This window comes from Numenius arquata, chromosome 1 (genome assembly GCF_964106895.1).
Source record: "Numenius arquata chromosome 1, bNumArq3.hap1.1, whole genome shotgun sequence".
Classification (NCBI taxonomy): Eukaryota; Metazoa; Chordata; class Aves; order Charadriiformes; family Scolopacidae; genus Numenius; species Numenius arquata.
In genome coordinates, this window is record NC_133576.1 from 3,257,551 (window position 1) to 3,272,941 (window position 15,391).

Here is a 15,391-nt window from a genome sequence, read left to right on the forward strand (position 1 = left end):
AATAATAGGTACAGAAACTCTTTTGACATACAAATGTTTCATACTCTTTCCCCCTCTAGTGGTGCCATAACTACAATGGGGTTGATTGATCTTTACCCATAGTTTCTTTGAGAAGCTTATTGGAGTGAAAAGCTATGGCTGTCCTTCAAGCATTAGTGCTTTCTACCAGAGAGAAGACAAGCAGACCCATCTGGCCACACAGTTAGCCCTGCTACCACTTAACAGACAAAGCACCTTGCCTTTCCAGTCAGGACTTTTGTCTTCCTCAGGAAGAAGAAATAACTGGAACATCCATCAGCTCCCATATATCTTACTAGACCATCCTGGGAATGGTGCAGTTCTCTTCCCCCACCTTAACCTTCCATCTAAGGAAACAAGAAGCTTCAACAGCATAGTGCAGTTACATTCAATCTGCTGCACTGTGTTACCAGAAAGCAATTTCACCCTTCTCCACAGGAAAGCGCTGGGAAATTTGAGCAGTTTACTCCACACCTTCCTCATGGTGATGGAGACAGGGGAAGAGGGAAGGTGGGAACAGCTGTGTCTCTTCTTCAGTATTCATGTGACTGGAGAGTGTTTCTCCTGCATTGCTGAAATTGCCAACTGGTGGCAGAAATACCTTAAATTGCGTCTCAAAAGACAGAGAATTGAAGAAGGTGTTTGTATGCAGGAAACCTAGAGAATTGTGCAGTGATCATCTTCAAATAATTCCAGGAAAATCTAAAAGGATCCATTCTTATAGATGGTGATAGCAAAACTTTGTCTCTCTCTTTTTTTCTTTTTTCTTTTTCTTTTTTTTTTTGGGGGGGGGGGAAGGGGGAGATTGCTCAAATCTCAAAGTCGTATTTCCCCCTTATTTAATTGAATCCTTTTTTTTTTTTTTTTTTCTGGAGAGTCTAAGGCAGACATTGTGTCCTACTACTAATCTTCTATGCCCTGTACACAGGCTGAATCTACTTACCCGCAATCATGTGCTAAGAGAGGAGCCAGTAAAATGGTAAAGAAGCAAATGCTTGGGGAGGGAAGCTGGGCCTGACCCCTAAATTATTCTTATATTTTCTATCAATAACGGATTAGGGTCCTGCAGCACTTGAACAGTACTGTAGATTGACTCACCAATCTCCCTTTTCTGATCTCTCAAGGAGACTCGCACTTGGTTTACTTTAATGAAGCACATAATGATGCCACAAGGGAAACTTCAAGGAAAATAATTAATAAGTGAAGGTTTCATTCCCAAAGGCTTCACACAGCATTTCTCCAGTATTTTCAGACTAAGCCTAGGATATCTCACAAGACCTTTGCACAGTCAATTAAAGACCTTTATTCTTCCCAGTCCTTTTAACTGGCCCTAGGAAAAAAAAATCTGCATTTCATTTGTAATAAAATGATTTCATTTCTATTATGCTTCCCAACCACCAGAAACTGTCGTGAACCTGAGGTTAACACTGGTAAGCAGGTGAGGCAGTCAGGGACTTCCAGTCGGAATAAGTTTTTCGATGGAAATGCAATTTCCATATCTGAATTTGGAAGACTCCTGTTCTCCCAAAAGCTTTTAATCTTCCCAAATCAAACTGACTGAATCAAAGTGCTTTGTTGTGAATGAGTTCCACATTTGACAGTGCCTGCCTGTGGTACTGCACTCAGTACCTCAGGGGCTTCTGCTTCAGATGCTGCCTGACCTCATTCCACCCTGTAAGCCTTTACGACATCTGGCCTTACATGTTCTCATTCTGTAAATATTCTAGAGGAATTAGTATCAATAGAAACAAGCTGTGTGTGTGTGTGTGTATACGCATATATATATATAAAAATTTTTATACGTGCACACATGCATAGCTTTGGTATAGATATATATATCCCCAGAGAACAGCAATAGAGTGAATCTTGAATTCAACCTGGAAAGCAAATGTTCAAGAACTACACTCATTCTAGAAAAATAGCCTGGGAGCCATCCCTCCAGTGAAAATTCTTTAAGTTGTAATATGGCTTCCAAGGACAAGGTACCTCCAGGACAGAGATCAGTGACCAGCTCGAGTTCCAGCGCCAGTTCACAGCCAGTAATCATCAACGTGCTCACACAGTCTCTCTGCAATCCTTTGCTTTGGCTTTTTGTAAACTTACGGGTTGGCTGCATGTGCACCAACTGACCTCACCGTTTGAGTTTCCAGTTCCTTGTCCAAAGTGCAATGATGCAGCAGCTGCACATACTGCCAAAAGTGGAAGGACTGAGAGGGTATATTAAAGGACCGTACTGCTTGTGAAATATGCATTAAGGGACTCTGCCTAATTAGGAGCTCTGTATTAAATCCTGAGTAACAGCCAATTATCCGATCTGAGTGGTCCAGATGGTCAGATTATCATAGGCACAACCACTTGCAGAATACATTGCAAATGGTTTGACTACCCAGGGCGCAGATGCTGACCTGCTTTCATTTATCTTCCTCTCTTTCCAGGTAAGCATCAGAAGTGGGCTGCATTTCTGAAAGATACCACAGTCAGAGGTATACCTGTACTCACACAGACTCCTCTGCGAGGCTGTTAAAAACACCTGCAATTTGGGAGCATTTTTTGGCAAACTTGTTATTCCTTCCACCCTCCAAGTAGGTATGGAAAAGAACTATGTGAATTTACTCTTTCTATGTAGCTTGACTTAAACATATCTTCTTTAAAGGAGTTATATATGAATAAAATGATGTACCATGATTATACATGTGTTCTTCAGGTCCCCACTAAGTTAATGGCTTCTAAGTCCTGAACATGCACATCTAGAGTTGCTGATTTCAATACAGCCAGTTACGCCTGTATAAGTATGCAAGTATTTTCATGGCACTGCAGTTTTCTGTTTTAAGCTGCCACCTCTTGTCTCTTCAAAATACCAATTATTTTTACATAATATTTCAGTTAAAGACTTTCAGACACGAGAATTCATGTTAATTAAATAAGCCTTGGTCAAGCTTAAAAGAAACAGGCCACCAGAGGAGATGCCTAGGAATAAATTTTTATGTAGGAAATCCATTGTTTATTCAATATTACTTGAAGGAAAAGGTGCAGTAGGTTTCATTAAAGATAATTTAGATTAGTGCAGTGTTCTCAAAATCCGTATTTGAATAAAAGAAGGATAGAGTTTGACCATTAAATTTCAGATATCTGGTTTTTCTTTCTTCAGGATGGTTTAAGAACTATTTAGGTGTTTAGTCCCCTTCTACTTAGTTGCTTCTACTAAAATCAGTCCCATAACTAAACTCAACATTCGACAGTTCCCTTGATAAAGAGTTTTTCTTCTCTGATCATATTCTGTAGGCTGAGAAGCAAAGGGGAAACACTGTTATGTACAGCCAAATGTAACAGGACACAACTGAGATACTGAGTCCTTCTCAGAGCATCTCCTTGCTGAGTGTCCTGGAGGCTCAGGATGTAGCAACTCAAATTGAATATCGGAATGGGTTCCAGACAGGCAGACACACCCAGGCTGTCAAAGACATTATCCAGGACTTCTCATAAGTGGTTTTGCCCTTCCCATCTGCAATCTGAGAGGTACTTTATGAAAACTCAAACCAGAGGCTGCAAATTTGGATCTTGTGTCTCTTGGTGGAAACTCCACTGTGGGGGAACTGGTAGGAATTGGCAAACCTGAAAATATGACGTTTTCTACTTCCAGCTCCACTTCTTTCTCCCTTTGGTTGAATCCCCAATTTCATTCCCCAGGAGGTCTGCTAGCCCAGAGCATATGGCTAGGGCAATGTGATGAAGGTGGAAAGTAGTCAGGGGATTGCTTAGGGCTGTGCTGCCTACCTTAAGCCTTAGCGGGGCTGTTTCATCACTGATCATGTCTTAACCCTTGTTACTTCCTCCAGGCCACACCTATACTTCCATTTCCTAGAAGCTTGCTCTGAGTTCCTCCTCTTCATGGTAGGCTTCATGCCCTCTAATCAGAAATTTGCTTTAATTTGTACCATGCTGCAATAGAGAGCATTAGAGACAATCCAAAAAGCCTTGTCTGCCTTTAATTCCTATGATTCTTAAAAGGCACTAATGGTAGTCTTGAAGACACAGTGGAGGAAATCACACTGCTGCAGCTGTGTTGAGTTTGGTGGAGCTGTGCACAAGAAGTAATTCTGGCACAAACTGAGCTTCTTCCCGTATTGCCATGCACTTTGAGACTATAATTCAGGAAGCTGTTAATACGCGGTAAACAGAGACACTTGTCCATAACCCTCTGGCCCTTTGTGTGAATGCATGCTCACTGATTCTTTAAAGTAAGAGTTACTGACACAAAGGATAATAACAATCCTTTTACAATCATTTTAGGGAAAAGGAGGCCAAAGGCCATCTGCTCCACAGGAGAAGGTGAGCCTGGAGCAGAGCATGATAGGGCAGAGGGACATTCTGACAGGGAGACCAGATGCAGAGCAGCAAGTCTAGGTCAGGGTCAGGGCTGGAGACAGTGATCAGGGTTCGACACAGTTCAGTGATCCCCCAGCAAGTCAGCAGTGACAATGCAGGTCTGAGGTCAAACCAGGAAGCACAGCCTCTGGGTCCAAGTCAGGGCCAAACCAGCAAAGGTCCAAGACCAGGGGCAGATGTAGCTCAGGCAGGGGGTGAGCTCAGCTGAAAAGAAGTTCCCAAGAGAAAGGAGGGCAGCTCACCTGAGCTTTCTTCAAAACCGCTCTAGTTGGTGAAGGAGCTGGCCTTGGACTCAGCCAGCTAAACTCTTTAACATGGCCAACTAAACACCTAGAAGGGGGATGCACTCTTGGCCCCAACAGTCTGCCCCTGAATTGCTGCCAAAAACAACAGCATTGCAACATCTCAAACAGACAAGGGCAGGCAAGGGGGAACACAGCTCCTTGCTGGCTTTGACTGACCTGAATAGCCATGGTCACAGACACAAATGTAAAAACCTGTGGTTGTGCTCCTTTGGTAGATCCTTGTACATAGGAACCCCCACCTCTGGCAATAGGAGCAGAAAGAGTTAACAGAAATGCTCATTCACCTCTGGCACACACCATGAGCCGGAGAGTCTCTTAAAGGGTGGAAAACTATGAACCTAAATGGTCAAGAATGAAGGAAACATAGTAGAGCTCTGGAGATAGATGTGAGAACCACACGGTACAAAACACAAAAACCTGAGATGCCTTATGAATGTTTACGCTACCTGAAGACTTAATGGAGCTATATCTACATAATAGAACTGTGTGTGTAACTTTATAGATTCCCTTCCTGTTGGTTTTGATTGTGGTTTGTGTTTGGTTTGTTTTTTTTTCAATTCTACTTTACATGTAAAGATTACCTGATTTTTCTGACATAAAGCATATATTCAGGACTAAGTCCAACAGTGAAGGTCCTGACATAGAAAAAGGACACTGGAACAAGTCAACAAAGATCAGCAGTATGCATTCAATCTAATGGCTCTTTGCACACTGTGGTCTGATATACAAATAATTTTAGGAAGGGGACTGGATGGGAAAGCACAGAAATAGCAGAATTCAGTGAGGTGCATGATAGCTTGGAGTTCACAGCAGACCTACGGCCCCAGAAACAATAAGATAATGTGGAAAAACCACAGAGCTTTTGACCGTAGCAGTAAAGTAATAGTGACACAGTATCAGCACAGAACATTATTCTAAGCTTGTACACCGAGAACTCAAACACAAAAGTTTTATGCACTGAGAAGAATTGTTCCTTGCATATGGGAACTGAAAGCTCACTGCTGCACATTATTTTCTGAAAAAGGATGTTGTTCACTCCCCCCAGTTGCATTGCAATAAGGCGAATGCAGATGGAAAGAGCAGAAATCCAGCACATTTGCCTAGTGATTGTCTTTTCCGCATGGATCACAACACTGACCCACAGCTGCACTCCTGAGGCTTCAGAAGAAATGGACTCCGCGTGTTTTATCTCTGAGCTGCCTGTATGTAACCTGGGCCACAGATTTTTTCTTTTTTTATTTGGTTTTTTGAAAAAGTCCTGAAAGAAGCCAGATAAGTCCTTTCAAAGTATCCCTTTCTCTGTTCCCCACCCCCTTTCCACCTATTCAACTTCATAGGCAGCAATTAACAATAAAGCAGACAATGAACTTACCGGGCGTGTGTGTTTCCATGTTGCCTGGAGGTTTGGCTGGAAGTTGCGTCAGTGCTAATAGGATGTGGCTACGCTGATCGTGTGCACAATCTGCTTCTGCACTGGCTTAAGTAGTGAACAGCACTAGCAGCTATTTCCATCCTGGCTTGATCCTGCTGTAAGCAAACCACAAACTGAAGCTAATTAGCGAGACCTTCTGTTTTGGTGATTACTATCATGGAGGAAAGAGAGAGGAAAAGGAAAAAATCCCATGACCTGAGAGGCCATGGCAATTCTCTGCTGGAACTTCAGCATCTTTTCTCTATGCTCCATAATGCCTCAACAAGCAATGTAACAACAGACATATTGTCCTAATTCCCCAGAAGGCAGTGGAGAAGAGGAAGAAAAAAGCTAATGCAAAACCAGGGCTGTACAACAGAGCCAGTTCTGTCCCAAAAACTGTAATTCAAGGATTAGACTATCTTGGAGGTGGTTTCTGTGGGGAAGAGTGTCTTTATATCTGCAAAGCTTTACAGTGCTTCCAGGTAGGAGGTAAGTGCAGAAACCTTTTTATAAGGCTCTATCTCAACTACTCGAGTTACCTTACTGCCTGGATGCAGCACTGTCATTCCTGCATGAAATATTCAGGGGATTATCTTGTAATCAACTGTCTAATCAGAACAGGTGATGGATCCTGCTTAGCCTTCAATCTTATAATTTAAGCAATGTATTGGGAAGAAAAATTGTTGATGACTAATACCATCTGAGGAAGGACTTTTATTTGCTAATGATAATTGGAGGGAGGTGTAATTATTTGGAGTTCAAATATTTTTCATCTTTTAGCCTATTTAGGACATTGCAATAGTTTCACTAGTGGGAGAGGGGGAAGTGGAATTACTCAGTGACTGAATACAGTACAGTGTTTCTACTAGTTTGTGAATTAGGATCGCGCATTGTGCCATGATGGACAAGAATAGCATTTGTCTGTATCACAGAGAGATGTACTGATGTAGTGTGGCTAAACTATCAAAGATACTGAGTTTGTACAGGGAGCAGTGTGGCTGTTGTGTCCCAAAACTTGGGCTGGGTGCTGTAAAACTTTCCCAGCAAGGCTAAGAAATACGCATGCTGCTTTAGACTCTGGATAAATTGTCACTAGGTAGTTTCCCCTTTAATGAAACAGCTACAGACAGACCAAAGAGAATGAGATCAAATTAGATGACTGTGTTCATTTGTCTACTTCAGCTCAGCTGAAGTGCCACATGAGGAATTTTATGAGTAACCTACATTAATGCTATATGCCTGACTTTACTTAAAAGGGAGAGGATTTAGGACCCCTGACTCCATCTTGAACAGCTTTATGCGGGTCAGTCAAACTTTTCTGTGCTACAATACGCTCCTGACAAAAGGGGAAAAGTAATGATTAGGGTCTTTATGCAAACAGGGAAGATGAGTACATTACATGTTATAGAATACTTTTTAAACACTTTACTACTCACATAGAATAATTTCTTCAGATAAGGAAAGTTAAATTGCCTCACTCTTCTTAGTACCTCCTTTGGAATGGCATTTCCTAATTTCTAAGTAACGCACCAACAGGTATCAAATAGTTGTTCTTCTTACTCTGCTCGTATCTTATGTTAATCTCAGAGCTGCCTTCAGTTACAAAACAGGCAACAACCTGAATGCCATACCTTCTGGATTGACTAGTCTAAAAACTATTAGATTGCAGAAATAAAAAATAAAAAAATAAAAAAGAACTAATAAAAAAAAAAGGTGTTCTCAGTTGCTACAGATCTCAATGTAGTTCATGCTTACTTTGTACAGGGCAATGGTGCAATCACATAGAGTTCCTAGTAACTTTTTGCTACCAAAGTGGGAGCGCAGAATACTCCAAGGGAAGCAACTGTTGAACTGCTTTTTGCCTTGATGTTTTATAACCAATTAATATGCTCCCTGGATACAGAGTGAACCTACTGCTTTGTACACACATACCTCCAGGAGAGGGGGAATGAAAACTTGCTGAAAATTATGCTATTTCATATCCACATTGTATGCTGCACCAACTAAATGCTAAAACAGAAAGGCATACACACTAATTTTGGAGTAGTATAGGAATGTAGAGCCAGGTCCCGCTGGAATCCATGTGGACACAAAGCTCTGCCTGCACAGGTTCAAATTACTAGTTCTTATAAGACATAAGGATGAGTTCGTTACAGGTAATACAGTTAGCTGAGGTAATAAATAATATACACAGGAGGCAATATGATAGGAAGCAATATCCAGCTGGTTAAAATGGAACTGAATCTGTAGTCTATTTTTAAGGCCACTTGCCAATGGAGAAAATCATATCTTGGCATTACTGTTTCCAAGTCTGAGCCACCTGGGTATGGTGTTAGCTGATAATGCAGAGTTGCGACAAGTAATACCAATATACCACATTGTGTTTCATCTGCTGTAGAGGAGTGGTGCTTGCAAGTCTGTAAAAGTTAGCAGAGAGATTAGATGCTTTTAATAATTCAGAAGTTATGTAAGACTCCTCCCCAAATCCATTTAATGTTCCTGTAAATCTATCCTGTAGTATGCTCAACGATCCAGGCGGTCTTCTGAAGCGATGGGATGCCTTCTGAATCATTGGCGGAAAGGCAAAGATTAAGAAAGCTTGAAACAAACAGTATGTACAAGTTGAAAAGCAATGTTCCTCGCAAGCCTGGATTCTGCCGGTGAATATCACTAAAGCAGTGTGACGAACCACGCTGTCTGATGTGTGGACCCACTGCTACTCGTTAAGTACACAGCTCCCTATTAAGCAGGTACTTGAATGTACGCTTGATTATGTTCTTCACTTCTGCCAGGAAAGAATGCTTCTGAAAACAGCAGAGTTGCACTAAATAAAACTGGGCTGTGTGAAAGGCAATCAAAACCTGCATGGAGGAAGTCCGAGCCCATTGCCTTACTGGCACCATTAAAGCCTTAGATGAAAGACAGCTCTTTTGGGCAGGCTGCCTGAAAAAGTTTGATTCTCATGCCAGCAGGTCAAGGTGAAAAATTTATGTACCTTCTCAGTCTGTTAAGGGAGATGTTATAACATTCTCTTCCTCTTGCTCTTTCCCGCTTGTCTGTTTCTGTGACAGGATTTTCCAGGAAGGAGCTCCTTCTGGCCTTGAGCACAAGAGAGCATATTGTCTTTGCTTGGAATATACAGGTGCTAGCCAGGCCTGAATAATAGTAACATATAGACCATAGAGAAGTCCAGAGAACTCTATTCTATAAGAAAAAACAGTAGGTTCTTATGGGAAGTATTGCACACCTACTTTAGTCCTTGAACTGGCATGGATGCCTGAAAGCAGAATTGCAACCAAGGAAGATGAAGAAAACCAGAGAGTATAGGCCATATTCTTGAACTGGTGTAAAGTCTTAATACAGCCCTTTTTATCTGATCACACTGAGCTACTTCTGCTATGAATGTGATCCTATAACCAAGTAGTTTTCCAATAAATAATCTGGAGCTCTTTAGGAAAAAATACTAATTGCTCTAGTATGGAAGCAAATATATTTATTTAAGTCTTTTTCTCTCTTAAGACACTTAGATCTACAAGAAATTTCTTGTTAATTGAGGTAGAAGTGATGAAAGCAGGAATGCTTGCCTGTTGGTTGGACAGATCTGTCCATCCACTTTGCTGCTATCTGTGTCTGTTTTTCAGAAGTTCCAGAAAACCATGGCTCCATCTCTGTCCCTGTGGACGCTCCTGCGTGTGTTCCCTGTGCCAGTAAGCTGGTCCCTGACTTATACAATTATCTGATTAGAAGACCTGTCTGCAGCCATGGAGCCTTAGGCTGCAATCTTGTCAGCTTTCACGAGCTAAGGAAGGTCAGTCTGGGTGAAGGCACCAATGGAAACAAAGGGGCAGTCCATCAATGGTAAGGTGAAGAGTAAGACATTGCCTTTTACACCCTATCCATTCCTTTTCTCTGGTCCTCTCTGATGTTGCAGGCTGCTGTTCCAGGAGTTGCTTATTTGCAGCTTCACATGAACTGCTGTGCAGCTGATTACCTGGGTGACCCAAATCCATCTGTCAGGGAGCTTAATATCCAGAGCCAGTTACAACAAGGAACTAGTGCGAGGATGGAAGAAAACTGGTGACGGAGATCTACTGCAGTAAGTGGAACAGATGCCAATTAAAACTTGGTTTCTCTTCCTGGGTTTTTTTGTGGCGCCATAACAGAAGAAACAGTGATGCACAGAAAGTCCTGCGCTTCTGCTAGCACTGTCCAGTGATAGAGCATGTCTTGAATGAATAATAAGGGAAAAAAAGGGCCTACAATTCAATATGCGTTGAATCCACAGCTGAATGGCAAAAGAGACAAAGCAAGGATCTGCCTGGTTCCTCTCAAAAAGGAACACAACTTGCCTTTCTAGTTGAAAGCACAGAGGGAGTTTTTGTTTCCTCCCAAAGGGAGCCATTCATGCAGATGGGGAGGTGTTTTCATAGAATCATAGAATGGTTTGGGTTGGAAGGGACCTTAAAGATCATGGAGTTCCAACCCCCCTGCCCTGGGCAGGGACACTTCCACTAGAGCAGATTGCTCAAAGCCCCATCCAGCCTGGCCTTGAACACTTCCAGGGATGGGGCATCCACAACTTCCCTGGGCAACCTGTTCCAGTGCCTCACCACCTCCACAGTAAAGAATTTCCTCCTAATATCTAATCTAAATCTCCCCTCTTCCAATTTAAAACCATTACCCCTTGTCCTGTCACTACACTTCCTGACAAAGAGTCCCTCTCCGGCTCTCCTGTAGGCTCCCTTCAGATATTGGAAGGCTGCTATGAGGTGCCTTCCATTTCTATAGATGCCAACCTAAAAACTGCACAAGGATAACCTGATTTCCTGACCTTTTCTGCTAGGCTTCTCATGAGTACTTTTACCCTTCAGGACCTCTATATATGTTTTTCATGCAGTTCAAGAACACTTCTGCTAGAGCTGGAGAAGCTATGATTTTTTTTCACCCATAACCTGTTCCTAAGCCTTAGTCAGTCAATCACAAACATATGGAAAGTTTGGGGTTGATATATTATTTTTAAAAAAGTTAATTAAATGAAAAATTTAAATATTTCTTGTCTTTCAAAAATGTAAATAGAATGAACAGTTTTCTTTCTCTCGTATTTTTGAGAAATTAGTACTTCCCAGTGAAACTGCTGGACTGGCACTAGATTCCACCAGGATCGACAACCCTCTGGTTGTCTCTTGATTTCCATGGCCTGACCAGACCAAGTAGAGTTTAAATCCTGCTATATTTATCCCTGGCAGCAGCAACTAAATTAAACCTGCCACTGACAATTCTGCATTTGAAAGAACTCTAGCTTTTGTTGCTAATGCAACAGATGAAGCTCTGGTATTAGGAAATAAGGGAGATTACTTACGAGCTTTCTTTTCAATTGGTATGGAAGTGCTAAAGTAAATAGATAAGAGCTATCCCTCAGCCCCATTCACAAGTACTGAGGACTTGCAGAAGTTACACAGCCTGTCCTCAGCACACATTTTTTTTGCATTCATCTTCAGGAGGAACATCTCTATGCATCGCAGAAATACATTTGGTTGCCTGAGCCATAACCAGTATTGTTTGTGTACCAAGAACATCACCCTCTTACTGTGAAGTCTTATGCCATAGTGTACTCCCTGACTGGAGGTGGAAAAAAAGACCAAAAACCTACAAGTCCACAGTGTATCACTACAGTCTGAAGTGGCAAATGCAAATGTAATATCTCTGAAGACAATGCTAAATGCTTCAGGATAATGTTCTTTAAGTAGAAGTGACTGTTTCTGTTACTATGTTGTGGGTTTGCTTTTTTGGGGGTATTTTTAATAATGTGAATTACTCTACCTGGTGATGATGAGAAAGAACAATACAACCTGCAATATTGTATCTATAAATAATGCCAATAATCGAAAAATGCTCCATTGTGCTAGTAAGTTTTATTGTTTGCTATGTTGATACCATTAGTTAGTCAGGATTCTACTGGATAAAATGGTCTACAGAGAGAAAATGAGGCTTGCACTGTAAAGTTCCTTCATCATAAAACTTGAGATTACACAACTGGGCTTCTTGGAAATATTCAGTCTGTACACTTCCGAGAATAGCATTCACACTGAGAGGCAGAAGGGATGTAATGCTGCACCACCGTCCCATTGGCACACCGGAGAGGGATTGTGACTATGGTTGTTTGAGTGGCTGTACAGCAGCTGCACAGGTCTTCCCATTTCCCTGTCTCAACAGAGTATCTGGTATTGCTTCTGCACTTGCCCTAAATGGAAAAAAGAGATACGAAGTTTGAACAGTGCCAGACCTCAGCAAAATCAGAATCCAGGTTCTTCACTTCAAAACATTGATGGACAGCTTTGCACTCTCATAAATCAACTTCAGAGCCTGAGGAAGGATATGTGTGCTTAACTGTAGACTCAGATCTGAAAATCAGCTTCACCAATACTCCGATGAAAATTCTTTGTTTTATGTAGAAGGTCCTAACAAAGCCACTTCAGAGTCATTAATTTCTGATGGAAGCACAGGAGAGTGGTAGGAACAAAGCCTTTGTGTCTAACATATCTGCCTTTTTTCATGCTGGCTTGAATAGGGAAAATTCAGCATCACCAAATTCCTTTAGGAAATAAATGCCAATGAGGTTTACACTGAGCGAGTCAATGAGAAGGACAGAAATTGATGCTCTATTTTCTGAAGTGAAGCCGTAGTGGAGGCAAAGGTTTCCCTTGTGGAAGAGAGGAAGGGGGCAAAGGCAGGGCTTGGGGCAGGGGAGATTGCTTTTGTTCCTTACCTCACAATGAGAAATAGGCACTTCCCTTTCAGCCACACATCCATTGGTATTCCTGTATTGCAGTCTGCTACTTACTGGTCGACATTCCACTTCCACACCTACCAAGTTAAAAAAAGTCACACACAAAGGCCACAGCTGAAAAGCCCAAACAAAATAATTGTCATCAGACTCAATACAGCTCCATCACCTTTTTGATCCTGACTTATCAACTTGTTCTCAAGTTACTTCACTACTCTCATTTACTTTTTTTGTAGACTGTGCCTCCTTTGCAAAAGCAAGAGAGATACGCAATTGACATCAATAGGGAAAAGAGGTAACAAGCCAAGATGCAACTTCTTTGTTAAGTGGGAAAATAAGGAATATCCTTTGCAATAATCTTGTGCTAGTACCACAAAAATCTAATGAGAAAATATACCTGTTCACTTATGTGCTCCTACGTACTTAAAGCCTGGAACACTGCCCTCAGACACACTAACCAACTCCAGTTGCCAAAGCATAGCATAAGAAAGTGAAAACTAGCTTCTTAAGCAACTTTTGTTCAAAGCCATGTAAGACTCTACTGAACCAAAGGCATCACTCTGACCTGTGCTTTGAACTTGAGAGAACAAGTTCTTTGCCCAATTCTTTATGGTACTGAGGTGCCTGAAAGACAAACTTCCTCAAGACCTGGGAAGGCAATGTACCTATATCTAAGTTTGTGTCCATGAGAAACTGATTATTCTATTATCTGACTTTTAAGAATAATTAAATTACTCTGGTTTTACAGCAGCTTTGCCAAACCTTGGTGTTGCCTGTAGAGTATGTAACAGATTGCGTGTTGCTACTGAGTGCCCTGGTGGAAAGACATAAATACAGAGGACAGAGAGAGTTTGATATCTAGAAGTATCTGTTTGATTCAAAGCTAATCACCGTCCTTCAATTGATAACCCATGGTTAGTTGGCTGGATGCAGTATGTTGGCTTTTTCCTTATGGAGGTGCCTGAATAGAGAAGCAACCAGGAATAAGACTGCTGTAATATGGGACTTTTATGTTTTTAGTTGTGTCCAAGCAAACATCAATGGGAATAAGGATTTGAAGGCCCATACAATATGTTACAGATGATAGGCCAAGTTACAGATGATAGGACAAGGGGCAATGGCTTCAAGTTACGCCAGGGGAGGTTCAGGTTAGATATTAGGAAATATTTCTTTCCTGAAAGGGTTGTCAGACATTGGAATGGGCTGCCCAGGAAAGTGGTTGAGGCACCATCCCTGGAGGTATTCAAGAGAGGAGTTGACATGGTGCTCAGGGATGCTTCAGGCAGGCAATATTTCACTTAGATCAGTTTGCTTTTGCTGCTACAAGGAGGTATCATTTTTAAATCACTATAACTGTTAAATGTATGTATTAGGCTGTGCTCATTTCGTACTGGATTTCTCCTCTCCTCAATTGCAGTGATAGGCGTTCTCAATTAGAAGAGCCTGCCCACCACCTTGTCTTTTAAATCTTAAAATCTGATTTTGTTAATAAATAATTTTCAGTATTCCTTACTTGAAGCCTGGTAGATTAAAGCTCTCTTAACTAAATTACCTGTCTGAACCATTTGATGACACTCTATCTCAATAGCTTTCTGACTTCTATTTCTCAAGCCGGAACTCAGTGCTTATACAGACAGGCAGCGGCTGCAAACTCTCTAGGAGTTAACATCCTTCATCGGGGGTATTATTACAGCAGTTACTGTACCAGTGTGGTGATGGGCTGCTATGCTGGCCATCTTTTATTTATTAACACATGCAGAGAGGAAAAAACAAAAATAAAAATAAAGAGATAACAGAATACAGGCAAGATGTTGATATTCTGACCTTAGAAGAGAATATCAACCTTTTCTTACTTTTTTTTTTTTTATTTTAAATGAGCTACAGTATTATTAATTTTTTACTTACAAAGGAGAAAACTGAGAGGTTGTCTGTTCACAACAGCACCAGAGATTCATTTTAGAAATGAGAACCCAATCCTGCAATCCTTCCTCATGTAAGCAAACCCTTCCTATGCTCACAGCCTGATTGACATTTGGATTATCTACAAAACGACGCATGAAATTAAGAGTTGCAGGACTGACTCCTAAACTGCCGAATTTAAGATGCAATCAAGCTGTTCAATAGGAATGCACTTTTAACAAGCATTTCTCCTACCATTTTTTAGTTAATACACCATCAAAAAACAATCAAAATTACATTACTAATACCAGGTGTTTTTTTGCTAAATTCATTTTAGCTTGATTGATTATTTATGAAGTGGTTGCCTCACATATTAAGTATCGGGTTATGTGACTTGCCAACCTGTGTGTATAATACTGTTCCTATTATCTTTAGATGAACAATGAAATAAAACATTCATAATTAACATCTGCATAAAATGTGGAAAGTATCTCTTTCTTTCTAAGCACTTGTGAATACTGTCAAAACACATGTTCTAGAGGAGAAAACATGCAGCAGTATCCTGATCAGAGGGTGGACTTGTTC

General features: G+C 41.2%; 2 protein-coding genes across 2 annotated transcripts in view; both read right to left on the minus strand.

The window, feature by feature from the left end:
• ANO2 (anoctamin 2) overlaps window positions 1–6,154 on the minus strand; it is a 188,200-nt gene extending 182,046 nt beyond the window's left edge. The window contains exon 1 of the mRNA XM_074160491.1: window positions 6,082–6,154. Coding sequence (XP_074016592.1) covers window positions 6,082–6,100 — 19 coding nt within the window. The 5' untranslated portion in view covers window positions 6,101–6,154. The remainder of the gene's footprint in view (window positions 1–6,081) is intronic.
• A 5,863-nt stretch (window positions 6,155–12,017) lies between these two features.
• The window catches only part of VWF (von Willebrand factor), a 145,593-nt gene continuing 142,219 nt past the window's right edge, over window positions 12,018–15,391 (minus strand). Inside the window, exons 51-52 of the mRNA XM_074168927.1 lie at window positions 12,890–12,987; window positions 12,018–12,364 (exon numbers count right to left, since the gene is read on the minus strand). Coding sequence (XP_074025028.1) covers window positions 12,176–12,364; window positions 12,890–12,987 — 287 coding nt within the window. The 3' untranslated portion in view covers window positions 12,018–12,175. The remainder of the gene's footprint in view (window positions 12,365–12,889; window positions 12,988–15,391) is intronic.